General features: G+C 39.6%; 1 protein-coding gene across 1 annotated transcript in view; it reads right to left on the reverse strand.

The window, feature by feature from the left end:
- LOC120915216 (fibrillin-2-like) overlaps positions 1 to 16595 on the reverse strand; it is a 190197-nt gene that overhangs the window by 17119 nt on the left and 156483 nt on the right. The window contains exons 32-50 of the mRNA XM_040325539.1: positions 15853 to 15975; positions 13150 to 13272; positions 12780 to 12905; positions 12453 to 12575; positions 11521 to 11643; positions 11268 to 11429; positions 11045 to 11113; positions 8813 to 8938; positions 8561 to 8686; positions 6471 to 6620; positions 5680 to 5751; positions 5467 to 5592; positions 5170 to 5295; positions 4067 to 4192; positions 3854 to 3970; positions 3605 to 3733; positions 3233 to 3352; positions 2119 to 2244; positions 564 to 716 (exon numbers count right to left, since the gene is read on the reverse strand). Coding sequence (XP_040181473.1) covers positions 564 to 716; positions 2119 to 2244; positions 3233 to 3352; positions 3605 to 3733; positions 3854 to 3970; positions 4067 to 4192; positions 5170 to 5295; positions 5467 to 5592; positions 5680 to 5751; positions 6471 to 6620; positions 8561 to 8686; positions 8813 to 8938; positions 11045 to 11113; positions 11268 to 11429; positions 11521 to 11643; positions 12453 to 12575; positions 12780 to 12905; positions 13150 to 13272; positions 15853 to 15975 — 2346 coding nt within the window. The remainder of the gene's footprint in view (positions 1 to 563; positions 717 to 2118; positions 2245 to 3232; positions 3353 to 3604; positions 3734 to 3853; positions 3971 to 4066; positions 4193 to 5169; positions 5296 to 5466; positions 5593 to 5679; positions 5752 to 6470; positions 6621 to 8560; positions 8687 to 8812; positions 8939 to 11044; positions 11114 to 11267; positions 11430 to 11520; positions 11644 to 12452; positions 12576 to 12779; positions 12906 to 13149; positions 13273 to 15852; positions 15976 to 16595) is intronic.

The following is a 16595-nucleotide window of genomic DNA, read 5'->3' on the forward strand; positions in this document are numbered from 1 at the left end:
GGAAAAAAACGTAGTTTTTCCTGATGAGATTCTTGGCAAGAATCTCTTGCCGCCCGAGTGTACACACTGACCTTTCAAAAGAACCGCGGTTCTCTTGAAAGGCAAGAACGCGGTGACGTCATCGGGTACGACGAGCATGCGCTCCTCACATTCGATGACGTCGCCGCCATCTTGCTTCACCCTACCTTGCCATGGAAGCTACCGCGCATGCGTCAAAGTCATTTCGAACATGCGCGGGTTTCAACAGCGTCAGGTAAGTATACACACTCTCGGGTTTCTCGTCGGACAGAAACAAGCCGACAAGAATCTTGATGAGAAAATAGAGCGCAGGTTCTCTATTTTTCTTGTCGAGATTCTGGCCAGATTTCCAGATGAGAAACCTGAAAGCCTCGTACACACGAATGGTTTTCTCGGCTTGCCGAGAAAACCGGTCGTGTGTACGAGGCCTAAGTCATTTTATTACTTACAGCATATGTTATGAAATCATTAAACACGATTTTTATCCTCATCTAGGAAAGTTTTGCATTGTTTCTGTGTTTTTATATTGTCTGATCAGTTCTTACCAGTTCCTTCCTGAGGACAGAGCTCACAAGGATCTCCCCAGCCCTCACCAGCCATTGTGCTACAGCAGCACTTTGATTTTGTAGTGTTGAAGGCTTTAGGCACTGAGCACTTTCCATTATCAAACTGCGTGAAGCAGAAACTCTGACGGGTATCTGTTAAAAAAGAAAAATAAACCATTACTTTAATTTCATCAATATATTATTCCTGCACATATATCGTCTGTTTCAAATAAAATTACATATTTTATATAGGACACATGTAAAATGTGACATGCATTATTCATATACAGTTATGTATTCCTTTTGAACTAGTGCTATAAATATTAATATATTATTATAGATACCATAGTAATTATTCTTTGAATTTATTTAAAAAAAAGAATGCTACTAGTTACTGTATTAGACCGGCCATAGACAGCTCGAATCTCGGGCTGATTTAGCATGACCAGCCAAGATTCGACCGTGTGTGGGCAGGCTGAGTGTACCAAGTTGATCTATCGGTCAACTTGGGTACAACCAGCCATTGTGCTGCAACATCACTTTGATTTTGTAGCGTTAAAGGCTTTAGGCACTGAGCACTTTCCATTATCAAACTGTGTGAAGCAGAAACTCTCATGAGTATCTGTTAAAAAATAAACCATTACACGGTGTATTAACCAATTACACTAGCAATATTTACGGTTTTCTCCCGGCTGGGACGGCAACCCATGGTTGCAGGAAATAAATTTGCACAGTCTAAGGTCTGCCTTATATGTTTAGTCAATTGACTAGTAAAATGTATCCCTTGAAGGATAAGTTCTTTCGTAACATGTTACACCCTTATTTAGGGTGTAACATGTTATGAACGGACGGGCGCTCACACCTCCCCAAGTCCCTAATCTGATAGCTAGTGGGATCTTCTACCCCCCATTAGCTGTCACAATTTAAAAAAAAACATGGCCCGCCTGCCTGCCCGCCCATGTCACTCAGCCACTCATGTAAATGGAAAACTACAAGATCCAGCAGCCTTTGCGGCTGTCGGCTTGTAGTTTTCAATGAACTACCATTGCGCCGCGTAGCGATGTGATAGTTAATTTTCTCTCGCGATTGGCTGATCACTAGTGCAATGCTTTATAGGCTCCAAAAAAAATTACACATTTTTTTACCTGCATTTATAATTTTTTTCTAAAAAGTGAACTTATTTTATAGTTATATGTTACACAATATCGTGCTATTATCCCATTACTGCAATACAGCAGCTGGCATCTATTACTATAAGTTCTGATATAGCTGCTGTAGTTACACTAATTGCTAATACTGTACCTCTGGGGGTTGATTTACAAAAAAATTGCAAAATCTGGCGCAGTTCTGCATAAAAAAATCAGCTTTCAGGTTTTTTTTTTGTCAAAGATTTATTGAGCAAGCTACAGTTAGAAGCTAATTGGCTACCACGCACAGCTGCTCCGGTTTTAGTAAATCAACCTCCTGAAGTTATATTGTAAGTCATGTCATTGGTTAAGAAATATACTCCTGTTGGTATGTATGATTATGGTTTTTGATCATCATCTGTTCTCACCAAAGCAACGACGCCCATTATCAGACAAGATAAATCCTGGAGGACAAATGCACTGGAAGCTGCCAGGGGCGTTACTACAGGTTCCAAAGAGACAGATGTTGGGCTCTTCATCACATTCATCAATATCTGAAAAGAAGAAATAATAATTTTTATCAGTATCTGAAAGAAAATAATGTTCATCAATGTCATTTAGTTAGTTGTAACTAGTGGTGTCCCGATACCGATACTAGTATCGGTATCGGGACCGATACCGAGCATTTGTGCGAGTACTTGTACTCACACAAATGCTCCCGATGCCTGATCCGATACCCGTAAATCGACGGACGGAGAGGGGGCGGAGCCAGTGGGGTAGTGTGGGGGGCGCCGTGGCACCGGCTGCAACATTTAGGGGGACGCCAGGCAGTGTGTGTCACTGCTGGATCCGTCCCCCTAATGTTGACTTCCTGTGTCCCTGGCTGGTGCCCTGTGAATGGTCATGTACGGCAGCGGGGCGGGGCTAATACGGCCGTGCTGGCCTATCCGTGATCACGGCGGGGCGAGGCTGGCCTATCCACAATCACGGCGGGGGCTGGTCCCGCCTCCGCCTAGCCTCCGGACCGATGTGCTCTCTTCCTCTCCTCCAGGCTCCCCCTCTCCTTCGGACACCCTCCATCCGTCAGTGCCCCCCATCAGTGCCCATTATTCAAATTGTCACATGACATTAAAAAAAAGTTTCGGTATTCGGTATCGGCAAGTACTTGAAAAAAAGTATCGGTACTTGTACTCGGTCTTAAAAAAGTAGTATCGAGACAACCCTAGTAGTAACTAAAATATGTGTCTATATGTGTATATTACTTGAATTCGTCTTAATTCATTGCATGCAAATATTTAGATAGTGCTTTGTCCTATCACTACACTTCAAATGGTTTTCTTTAAAAGGCAAATTGTTTAGAACTAGTGGACATCTTTACAGTGTTGGGCTGTAGACATAAAACTGCTTTAATCTGACTCAGCAACTAGCTACGGAATAATCTTTAGCCTTATGCCACTAATGGCATTAGTGAATCCTCTTCAGACCCTTCTCCACCATATGCACCACACAGATATACAGTACATTAGTACCATTGCTGCTCACCAATGCAGTTGTCATTCTGTACCGCATAACCTGGAGGACAGATACAGCGGAAGGATCCTTCCAGATTTTGACATGTGCCTGGAGCGCAGGTCCCAGGTAAACTAACACACTCGTTAATATCTGAAAAAAATGAAAACAGAAAATGCTCAAACACTGCTTCAAAATCTTTAAAACCATACAATTTCTGGGATGTATTATCAGCACGACTATAGTAACTGGGTAATCATTACTTTTACTAATGTTTCTGATTGGATCATTACAACGTGTAAAGTTTGTAAAATATGGCTTTACATAATTAGGCTTGTTGCAATGATCAAACCCAACAGTGATCTGTGCGGTTCAATAGATACATATATGAATGATAGTACTTACCAATACAATTTTTCCCATCTGGGGTGATTTCATAGCCTTCTTGACACAGACACTGGAAGGAGCCAATGTTGTTGATGCACTGTCCATTTCTGCAGACTTGTCCCACAAGGGAAGAGCATTCATCTATGTCTGTGTGATGAGTCAATAGGAAATTAGCACAATCATTTTAAAGCAGTCTCCTACTTGTAAGATTTAAGAAATAGGTAAGTTCCAAAGAGCACAAGAGCAGAGCAAACACTGAAAACATACCCATGCAGTCATTGTTGTGAGTCAGTTCGAAGCCGGGGAAGCAGAGGCAGTTATAAGAGCCCACGGTGTTCTTGCAAGTACCATTTCCACAAGGCTGGCGATCACACTCATCAATATCTACATTACAATCACAAAAAAAGTTAAATTGTCTGTCCCCCTTTTAAGAAACAATAGCTGAACTGCATAAGAATTGTTTTTAGCGTGATTACTTACCCATACACATGGTATGGTCGACACTTGCTTTGAAACCATTGTGACAGATGCAGATATAGCTTCCTTTTGTATCCATACATGTTCCATGACTGCACACATTTGGGATCTCATTACATTCATTTCGGCCTAAATGAAGAACAGCATATGATGAAGACTTAGTTTGTCAAGCTGGCACCATGACCACACAAAGATATATTAAATTGGAACTTTAGTCAGAAAATTAAAGCGGAGGTTCACCCTAATTTCAAAGTTATCCTTAATCACACCGGCTCAGTGTCTATACTTAAAGTTGGCTATAATTTTTTTTAAATCAATGCCATACCATGTTTATCTTTTCTGAACCAGGCACTTCCTGGTTGAGCTCCCGCGGGAGTGGGCGTGTCAGTTTAGCTGCGATCACCCCAGTGATTCCTGGGATTAGTTTGCAATGTCTCCTGGGAGCACAGCGTGACGCTGCCCAGGAGACGATTCTGTAGCTAACAAGAGGAACTATCGCATGATTTGACACGTCACGTGACTCTTGCAGCTAGTCATTCACCGTATCCCGGAAGAATTTGTTTGTGAGCTTCAGAGTGCCCACAAGCAAGATGGAACCGTACAGCAAAGATTTTTATAAATTATTGTTTACGGCAGAATGTCAATGCGGAAGGCTACGAATATAGGACACGTGAGTACACTAATAAGTATATTGCACATTAAAAAAAAAAAAAAATTCCAGCGGAACCCCCACTTTAAGTCCTGCTAGATCACTTCAGGCTGGCCCCTTTTGCTGGTATAGCTATGTAAAGCATTTGAAAATAAGCTGTCTATGCTGTTTAAAATCCAGTAATACACAGTCTCACCCTGCTCTGCACATGCTCAGTCGCTATCTAATTTTCAGCACTGTGCTGAAAATGAAGAAGCCGATCTGCTGACAGCCTAACAATTTACTGCTACTCTGGGCTTCAGCAAAATGGCAGCCTTCTTCAAGAAGAAACCAGAACAATGCTGGAAGCAATTAACAGCACACACTAATTTTGGTAGCATAATTGTTAATATGGAATGCATGTTCCTTGCTGAAGAACATTATTTTTTTATCAAGTTGTAATGGGTTTAAGACTTACCAACACAAGCACCACTTGGTGAGAGCTTGTATCCACTTGAACATTCACAGCGGTATGAGCCTGGGATGTTAATGCAATCTGCATTTATCTGGCACAGGTTTTCTCCACTGCTGCACTCATCAATGTCTGCAAACAGAATGCACAATACTCTTTAATACCATATATGGCACATTTCCACTCAAGAAAAACATTTTTCCAAAGCCTTATGATATTGGCGTTAGCATGCAGAATTACTATGTGCATTATACTACAGTAGTTTACAGTTTCCATGAGAAAATTGAGAAGTTTCTAACAAACCTTCACAGATGAGCAGAATGTTGTTGTAGCTGAATCCCATTGGACATTCACAGCGGAAGCTTCCAATCTGGTTGATGCAGACACCATTGGTGCAAATTGCTGGGATTTCACTGCACTCATCAATATCTGAACATTAGAAATATTTATAGATCAGTTAAGTCTAGCACAAAATCACTACCTGAAACATAATTTCAAGAAATGCAACTGTCTTACCCATAGGTTTACCAGTTCGGATATCAATAATAAAACCAGGTGCTTGGTTTCCACAGAGAACCTGGTATTCAGCTAGATGGAAGAAAAATACAAAGTTGATGAATATGAGTAGGGGCGAGAAAACAGTATCACATAAAATGGTTTAAAAGCATTAGACTAAGGTTTCATCATGCATGCAAGATAGTACTGAGGTACAATCTAGATCTTTTTAGCTGATTCATGAACTATTTGCTACATCTAAATACTAGTAGTTGGCAAGAAAAATCTAGCATGGGCAATGATCTTTTGTGTAGGGGTGCCCCAAGATACCCAGAGACGAATTAATAGTCTTCCAATCCAGGTAGAATCTTGTGGATCATCTAATGTCCATGATTATGCTAGATCTTTGATTTCACAAGTTATATTTTCCATACACTGCACTGATGGTAACCAATAGATTTGAAACAGTTGTATAACGTTAAAAATAAGTAGCTCTATAATATTAAGATATATTTGTGGTTTTGGATGTGCAGTTAGCCAAGAGGGTGAAAAGGAATGCTTTGTATTGCTCCAACCACTATTCTGACATGAGGACTAATCCAATATTTTAGGATATGTGATTGGATGAGAAAACACCTTCTGTTCTAAAAAGGTTCTACTAAGCTATGCACTGGTTCATAGGAGGGATTTTTTGCCCTTTGGTCCCTCTACACCATAACCTTCTGGGCTATATTTTCAATGTAATATTTAAATTTATATTATTTTTTCTTTAAGAACCTATAGGATAAGTATAGTGATGATATAGGACTTACGACTGGCTGGAACCGGACATGGCTCACAAGGTTTATTCCAGGCTTTTCCAATGTTGTAGGAACAGCAGCACATTTTCTTTGTCATGTTTGTAGACAGTTCATTCTCACAAGTATCATTGTAGTTGCGATAACAGACACTCTTCCTCATATCTGCGATGCAAGGGTTAGATCAGCAGTGGGTTAATAACAATAGCATTCTTGTTTTTTTATATCACTACTGTACAACATCATATACTAGTCTCTTAGATATAACCAAGAAATATGGGTCACATAATTGTTATTTTACAAGCATATAGGAAATTAGTACATAAAGCTTGCCCCAACACATTACAGTCTACTTATAGTGGAATATAACTTAAAAAGTGAATATTTGATATGCTATAGGGGACATCTAGAAATGTTATCTATGCCTAAAAAGTGCCTTGAATGATTTACCTTTGTCTGGAAACCCTCCTTAAAAAAAGCAGTGCACTCCCTGGTATGTGAGGATACATAGGCAAGTTTGTACCTACCACCTCACAGTTGTGTATCTGCAACATGAGATCTCAAGCACTGCTCTCTCTGATTGCTAGTCTTGGTGATTTCAGTGTTGTACTGTTCACTGTTCTATGACACAAGGAAGCAAAGCTCTGCTTCTGCAAAGATGGTCACCGCAAAGTCCAGGACAAGGCACAGTAATGGATCCATCCACATGGGCCAAATATCAGGCAGTATCAGCCGGTTCAATGGCCAGTGTATATGGCAGCCGGTCTGACAGAAGCCAGCCGAAAGTTCAGCTTCTGTTGAAAGGGCATGGCCAAAAAAGATCTGGGGCTGTCCCTCTGTCAGAACACAATAGCTAAGCGGGGAGATCGCTGTGCTAACATTGAATTGTTAGTACAGTTTATTTTCCTATACTCTTACATTTTATTTTTCATTCAGCCCGCTGAGATGGACCAGGTTTTAGTCATTAATGGAGAAAGATCAGCTACAGGTAAACCACAGGCAATACTACTGACATGTCATTTGTCCTCTGACTGCCTTTTTTAGGATCAGCTTCCAGAATTCAGTTCCTCTTTAAGTAGTATGAACTCCTCTAGCAAAACAATACATAGATTGTATATCCAGTCAGAAAGGTTTTTGCACTTCACAGTTTTTAATATGTTTTACTAATCTCATAGATAAAATCTAAGCAAAATCTGATGGAGAAAGGTCAGCTTTAGAGTAGTAGACGACATCAGTCTTTAAACAAATGTTTAGTCTAGTCACAGATGGGTATATGCTAAGTAATTTAGCAAAAATCTATAACAAGTTAGGATTAAACATCTGCTACTACTTTACAAATTCTTGGCAATGAACTTTAGGCTTAATAAATATTGTTAAGCAAGGGTTAGCAAACTTCCTGGTATTTGTGCCCAACTAAAAAAAGAATGAACTTGTTTGACTTTAGCAAATACACAAGTTCATGCTTGTTATATTTAATAAATCTTTAAAGGGGTTGTAAAGGTTCGTCTTTTTTTTCCTCCAAATTGGTTCCTTTAAGCTAGTGCATTGTTGGTTCACTTACCTTTTCCTTCGATTTCCCTTCTAAATGTTATTTTTCTTTGTTTGAATTTCTCACTTCCTGTTTCTCCTCAGTAAGCTTTCCACCATCCTCTGAGCGGTGGAAAGTCACTTAGAACAGCTTACTGAACACTTTACTGAGGAGGAACAGGAAGTGAGAAATTCAGACAAAGAAAACAAGGAAAAAAAAACATTTAGAAGGGAAATTGAAGGAAAAGGTAAGTGAACCAACAATGCACTAGCCTAAAGGAACCTATTTCGAAAATAAAAAACGAACCTTTACAACCCCTTTAAGTGACCTTGCCAAGTTCAGTGATGATCCTATTTTAAAATATATATTATTAATTACCGGTAATTGTGAATTGTTCAAAATAGTAGATTTAGGCTTGGGTTTATATGTTGTTATGGAGTAAGTTGAGTTGTGACTTATTGCATATGTGATATACTTTGGAAAAAGTGAACACATCAAATAAGGTTACTAATAACAACACAGAACCTAAATAGACAAATGTAATGCATAGATCTCAGATATCATTAATAACACATACCCATGCAATTGTTTCCTCCGTTGACTTGCATATACTCTGGAGGGCAAACACAGGTATAGTTCCCAAGTGTGTTATAACAAGTACCCGGGCCACAGATTCCAATGTGAGCAGAGCACTCATCAATGTCTGGAAAAATAATATAAAACAATATTTTACTACTTCCACCATGTTACATTTTTTATTTTTAAGATCGTTTACATGAGAATGTATTTCATCAGCAAGTTATAATTAGCCATGCAGTAAGTTTAATACCTTCACAGATGCGGGTTTCCTCATTCAGGTAATAGCCAAGTGGACACTCGCACTGGAAACTTCCAAAAGTGTTTACACAGTTGCCACCCTGGCACAGGCCTGGAAGTTCCTGGCATTCATCAATATCTATATGGAAAAAATCATACATAAATTGATTACAAATAAAATGATGTCCACTAAAATAGTGGATCAGTTGCACATGTGTCAACCCCTACTTGTGCAATGCTGTAACATCCTACTGAAGGAAAGAGATTTGTGGCAGTATGTGCAAATGTAAAATAATGGGTATTCTCCAGATACCTAAATGGTCATGCTAGCTATACACAAGGAGGTTCACGGTGAACATTGACTAAATACCATCTGGATTTTTGTCTGCGGGTAACCATTTAGTATTAACTTTGGAGTGTATTTATTTACAACAGTTCTCTACATAAGGGTCAGGAAACCACTGTACTAGCCAAAAGGAATGTGTTTTGGGTGGCAGATATGTGACTCCTCTTTTTGTGGGGCAGATACTTGGGCCTTTAAGAAACACAGCAAAACAAATATTTTCATCTGTGTGTCCTAATTGTGACTAGGTGACAGTCATCACACTATGGGGTTAATTTACTTAAACTGAGAGTGCAAACTCTAGTGCAGCTGTGCATGGTAGCCAATCACCTTCTAACTTCAGCTTGTTTAGTTAAACTTTTAACTGGAAGCTGATTGCATTCTTTGCACAGTTGCACCAGATTTTGGACTCTCCGGTTTTAATAAATTAACCCCCATGTGTGAACAAATCCTTAAGGGAGGAGTGGACTGATGCACAAAGAAAAAGGGAGGGAATGTTGAGAGTGATGACAACGTGGCTGTGTGCCGCACCTGTTTACACTTCCATAGTCCTCCACAGAGTCTGCCAGTGGCCCTGTGGAGCCTCTGTAAATGGGACTTTGTTACCTTGCAGTTTTATGGCTGAGGTAAGCTCCTCTTTTTTACGTTACTGGAATTGTGCTAACCTGACAAAGAGCCTTTTATCTTCTTGATATGGACGCTTGTTTTTCTGCATACAAGCCTTTTGAATTTAATAAAGGACTAACTTGTTTCTAAAAGCAGAACCAGTAAATAATACCAGTAGAGCAACAATGGCAAGAAGAGGAATATGGCCCATATGAGTATAGCAGGAGTGTGCATGTGCATATAACAAAAAATAGATAGGGTCATTAGGAAGTGTGCATTGTATTTAGAAATGCATAGTTAACAGTTATTTGCATTAATATGAATGGAAATTTGTGAAAGAGATAAATGACCTGCAATATTTTACAATGATTTTAAAAGTGCTACAGTGCTAAAAATAAAAAAAACGTATATACCAGTAGCCTTCAATGAAAAGCTATACTCTACACCCTTGAGCAGGCATTGGTTGGGATGAGATCACAGGTTGTGGGAGACAACTGAAACTTACAGAATATTCAAGAAGGCAGTTTTCCCATGGTGTGGTATACGCATGATATACCTTGATAAATATGTAAGGTTTGTTGTTAATCAAAATTAAGGGTCGTGTTTCTTTAGTCCCCGTGACATTGCTAGGTCTTGCCACTGTGTTAAAAGTGGTAAAGATTACACAGGGTTCTCAAGGATGCAGATTGAAGGGCTCAGAATATTGATTCTGAGTGGTAAAAAGAATTTTTCTGTTTTCCATGGGTTTTTTAATTTCCGAATTAGGTTCTGCAGCTCAGAGGCTTCAAAGAGTCTCAGGAGGGATGAAACCTATAATCCTGTGTGCAGGTCTTACTAGAGACCAGCAGACTGTGTGTGTGCAGGTAGTCAGTAGTTCAGGGATCCATCCAGAAAATAGGAGATTCTTTGCCTAGGTCAAGACATTGGCCAGTGCAGCAGGAAGCTGAAAGGAAGCTGAGCGAGAGCTATGTGCAGTGGTTCCACTGGAGCATAGCAGTGCTGTGATTTGGTCTGATTAACAAGCCAAAAAGCCTAGGCCTGAAACTTAAATATATTTTTTTTGTGATGGAAGTGATGGTGGATGGCGAGGGCAATTGTTTGTTAACTATTACTTTCTTCTGTAAATAAAAGTGGGCCATGAACCCCTAAACACTATTTCCTAGCTGGAGTGAACTCATTGGGAAGCTCTACACATGAGCAACCCCCCTCCCCTGGAAATTTCACACCCCCTATCAGGTTACCCTAAGACGTTACTGCAGCAACAAGAAACAGGCAGAACACAAAACGTAGGCTTACCTTCTAAAATAACTGTTATAGGATTTGGCCTGAATCCCTCTCCTCCTGGGCAGAGTGTTTTATATTCAGCTGAAACACAACGAATATAAGTATATTAGCTTTGGTTTTATCTTTTTACTTTATTTTATGCTTTAGAAACAACAAACAAAATAGTGAACTAAAATAAAGAATAAATAAGTTCCCCAATATTAAAATATATATCCTAAAATTAGGCTTTACTTACTAGAGTTGGCAAGAGGACAGCTTTCACAAGGGTTACCCCAGGCACGTCCCAAGGAGCAACAGCAGGATGCTCGGGTGACGCCAACTCCAATCTCAGCACTACAAGCTAGGCTAGCATCTCCTCTTGTCAGTGTTTCCAAGTAACAGTTTCCAACACGAGTATCTGTGCATTGGGGGAAAGGACATTATTCAGTAATTAAAAGGTATATACAACAACATATAAACTTTTTGGATCACAGAGAACATTCACTTACCAACACAACCAACTCCAGTGGGATTTAGTTCAAAGTCCTGTGGGCAGTTGCACAAGTAGCTTCCGGGAGTGTTCACACAAAGGCCATTGATACAGTTCACTGGGTCAGCACATTCATTAACATCTAGAAATTAGAAACATAGGTTATAAATTGTAAAGTATGTTTTTTTAGTACTCTAGCAGTTGCCCCACTTTACGTCCATCTTTTCTTACTAATGATTTTAATTTCAAACACTTTTAAAGTTTTATATAACTTTTGGTGTATTATGTATAAATGTACTTAGTACTAAATGTACTTCGCGTAAAATGACTTTGACATCTACCTAACCACTGACTAAGCAAAGTCATAATGGGTGGCACAGTTTCACTTTGTAATAGGTGTTCTGAACGTGTGTTTTCCCTAATGGTACCAACTAACAGAAAACAAACAAGGATCTAATGGAAGCAATTACTGGATAATGACGATTAAACTGGACATGCTAATCACTTGTCAATCCAGTGTTATTTTTTAAGCCTTTTTGCCCAAGCCTGTGCACATATGCCACAAAAGGGACAATTACCATTTATCCAAAACACCCACCAAACACACCCAAAACACTTGGACTGCATATTCTAAAAGTTATTGAGGTGTTCATGTTGTGACACGCAGCATTGTCAAATGGAGAATATCCCAGTAAGCTGGCACAGGAAATGTAAAAGATAAGAATAAGGGATTTGTTTCCTCTTTAGGACCAAAACTACAAGACTTTGTGACATGCTGTATCTGATGGGCAAAAGCCTTTTACGCCACAGTTCATTATTTACTATATACTGCTAATACCAGACAAATGTTTTACTAAATGCACACTTAACATACATTTTAGTGTTGCTTTTTTTTCTAATTAAAGGTTTTCAATAAAATATTGACATTTATAATATAGGATAATATCTTACCTGTACAGTTTCCTCCACTTCTGTCAAGCTCATAACCATCATCACAGACACATCGGAACATTCCTGGCAGATTCTGGCATGTCCCAAAGACACAAATGTTCTGAAACGTGCACTCATCAATATCTAAAAGTACATTTAGCAGAGAGACAATTCAATAAACTGATACAAAATAAATACATAAAATGTAGCAAAATAAATAAGTCAGCTTTTTATCCACTTCAAAGCTTACTTAAAAAAAAAAAAAATATGCTAGATTAATCAGACAGTCTCATGTCTTTTACTTTTGCTAGAAATGTACGTATTTAGGTTTTTAAATGTCCTACAAACCTTGACAAGCCTTGCTGTCCTCAGTAGGGGTAAATCCCATTTCACACTCACAGCGGTACCCTCCGGGCGCATTTAAGCAATGACCGTTATCACACAGGTTTACATTGTCCGCACACTCATCAACATCTGCAATTGAAAACATGATTATCATCAGAGGGTGACATGAAAGAAAATAATTTAGAGTACACGTGAGCAAGCTATTACAATTAGATTAATTACTTTGATTTAAATAATATAAAACTATATGGATTGGGTGTAAGTGCTTAATTAGTACTATTCTGTATGGTTTCATATCCTCATTTTACAGCTGTGACTTACCCATACTCTAAATGGACGAATTTAATATGATATACAAATAGGTCTTCTGTACCTGAGCAAGTAAAGCCATCTCCATTGAAACCTTCATTGCATGCGCATCTGTATGAGCCAGGAGTGTTCACGCAGTTGGCATTTATGTTACAGTTATGGTCCTCTGTAGTGCATTCATCAAGATCTAAAAAGCACAGAATTGATAGTTATTTTATTTTCTATTTTATGTATTAACAGCTTTAAACATATATTTTGTATTTTTTAATCAATTAAATATAAATTATTGCATATGGATAGTTATTATTCACTGTTTACAGCCAGATGTGATGCTCTAAGCTAACGTTTCTCAACCAGGGTTCCTCCAGAAATTGTTAGGGGTTCCTAGAGCAATGAGCAATTACTGCCTCTCATGACACCCATTATCTTTTTAGCTATCTGTAATGCCCTGTACACACGATCGGTTCGTCTGATGAAAACGAACCGATGGATTTTTTCATCAGATATCCGATGAAGCTGACTTTCATCAGTCTTGCCTACACACCATCGGTTAAAAATCCAATCGTGTCGAACGCGGTGATGTAAAACACAACGCGGTGTAGAGATAAATAAAGTTCAATGCTTCAGAGCATGCGTCAACTGGATTCTGAGCATGCTTGGATTTTTGACCGATGGATTTCCCCACAGACGATCGTTTTTTTCTATCGCTTTTTTAACCATACGAAAAATTTAAAACAGGTTCTATTTTTTTTCACCGATGGGAAAAAAACTGATGGGGCCCACACACGATCGGTTCATCCGATGAAAACGGTCCATCGGTCATTTTTCATCAGATGAACCGATCGTGTGTACAGGGCATAAGAGGGTATTCTTCTCAATGGCAACAAATGTAAGGCTAATAAGTAAGATTTTTACATATACCGTATTTGCCGGCATCCAAAGTCGGGGGTCATCTTATACGCCGGATCTGTCTCCGCCAGGCTGCGGACATCCATGTTTCAGGGTGTGGGCATCCATGATTTAAAAGCCGCGCCTCCTCCTCAGACTGTTCCGTGATAGGCGGAACACTCATTTTCCCAGCAGGGCCTCTGTTTAGTGTTCCGCCTATCACGGATGCCTTCTCATCCTCGGACGTGAGGACGTCCATGATAGGCAGAACACTGAACAGAGGCCCCGCTGGGAAAATTAGTGTTCCGCCTATCACGGAACAGTCTGAGGAGGAGGCGCGGCTTTTGAATCATGGATGCCCGCAGCCTGAAACATGGATATCCTCAGCAAAAAAATAAGTTAGGGAGATCGTCTTGGCCTGCACAGTGGTGGCATGTGATGGACAGTGGAGGCATGGAATGGCACAGTGGGGGCATGGAATGGCACAGTGGGGGCATGGAATGGCACAGTGGAGGCATGGAATGGCACAGTGGGGGCATGGAATGGCACAGTGGGGCATGTAATGGCACGGCACAGTGGGGCATGTAATGGCACGGCACAGTGGGGCATGTAATGGAATGGCACAGCGGGGCATGTAATGGAATGGCACAGTGAGGCATGTAATGTAATGTAATGTAATGGCACAGTGATATTTGAAAAATGTCTGTTTCTGTCAGTGGTTGTTCCTGTCAGCGGTTTTTCTGGTTACCCCTCAGCTTCCAGACAGACTAGTAGGAAGGGGGTAGTCTTATATGGCGAGTATATCCCAAAACCAATATTTTTCCTTGAAAAATAGGGGGTTGTTTTATACGCCGGCAAATACGGTAGTTAGAAAATAGCATATATTCTTGTAAACCTTAGAAAATTTTAATAAGTCAGACCAAAAATGATTATTATAACTGCCACAGACCTTTGATGAGTTAAATTCTGAAAAAAAAATCCCCCACCAGTTTCGGTGCTTGTTTAGCTGTGGATTAACAGGGAGGAGACACCACTGGTGTTTTATTATCTTGGGAATAAGGCAGGAGGGTAGTAATGATTAGACATCTTTAAACCTGTCTTATCATTAATTCTTCACATCATATCTAGGAGCTGCAGCTTGGTGTGAAAGACAAAGGCAAACCCTAAGGGCTCACCCACACCTACACATGTGCATCACTATGCATGCTGCATACATATGAAAAAGTGTAAAGCAACTTAATAGTGATATTTCTGCAAAATAAATAGTGATGAACACATGTTTAAAACCTACACCCATTTTAGTTTACAGCAGTGTTAACAGGTGTAATTTGTAATCTTTGTACCTTCCCAATACATACTATAGAACAAAAAAAATCCAAACCAGGGTCATCTGCACCAAGATGCTGTATTTAGCTTCTTTGCATATCACATGTAATCTACTTTTCTTGAATGATCAGCTTGATCACAACATTGCGGTGCAGTAACAATTATGTTACAAAAATGCATGTTAGCACCCATTGTTGCCATGTGGTGCTACTCATTTTGAACGGCTTTTTAAGTGCACTGTCATTGCAGTGCAACTCAGCACAATTGCAATGCTCTAAGTACTTTGTGTTGTGTTGCATGCACAAATTTGTTCATTCTGGTGCATTAGGCAGGCTTGAAATGGACTGCCTGAATTAAATACTTGTTAACATGTGCCACAATGTGCATTAAAGCACATGCATTTAAAATACTGCATCAGACCAGGCTGGCGTGAATCTATCGTAAATGGGTCAAGGTGATACCCTTTCAACAATACAGTTTCAAATATACATGTGCTGTGTTTTAAGTTTTGCATTTTAAAACATATAATTCACATACTTGAAATTTCACCTACCAACACATTTAAGGCCATCTCCAACCCAACCTGTTCGACATTTGCATTTAAAGCTTCCTGGTACATTGACGCAAGATGCGTGCACATCACAGTTGTGTGCTCCTATTTCACATTCATCAACATCTAAAGAAAAAATAAATATAAAACTTTTAAGCAGTTGTATATTTTACCAGTATAAATCCATTATTGAACTTATTGATAATTCAAACATAAAAGTTCTCCATCATGCAATATACAAGCTTTCCCTACTTTCATCCCCTTTAACACAACCGTTTACAGTGAACAGCTTTAAAGACTCTGTTACTTCGGCTTTTTGGGGCAAAGCTAGCTGTCAGGCTTGATCATGTGGGGAATCCTTAACCCTATGTAGGTTTCAACCCAAGTCCCATCAAAAACCTATACTGGTAATGTCTTAATAAAAGCAGGATACATTATTAAAACAGGAATTGTTAAAGTCACTGGGCTAGATTCAGATAGGTTAGCGGATCTTTAGATCCGCGTAACCTATCTGATTTACGTTACGCCGCCGCAAGTTTTTGAGGCAAGTGCTTTATTCAGAAAGCACTTGCCTGTAAAGTTGCGGCGGCGTATCGTAAATCCCCCGGCGGAATTAAAAAAATTTTTTAATCAGGCGCGTCCCCGCGCCAAACGAACTGTGCATGTGCCGTCCGCAAAATTTCCCAGCGTGAATTGCTCCAAATGACGTTGCAAGGACGTCATTGGTTTCGACGTTAACCTAAATT

Source organism: Rana temporaria, chromosome 1 (assembly GCF_905171775.1).
Source record: "Rana temporaria chromosome 1, aRanTem1.1, whole genome shotgun sequence".
NCBI lineage: Eukaryota > Metazoa > Chordata > Amphibia > Anura > Ranidae > Rana > Rana temporaria.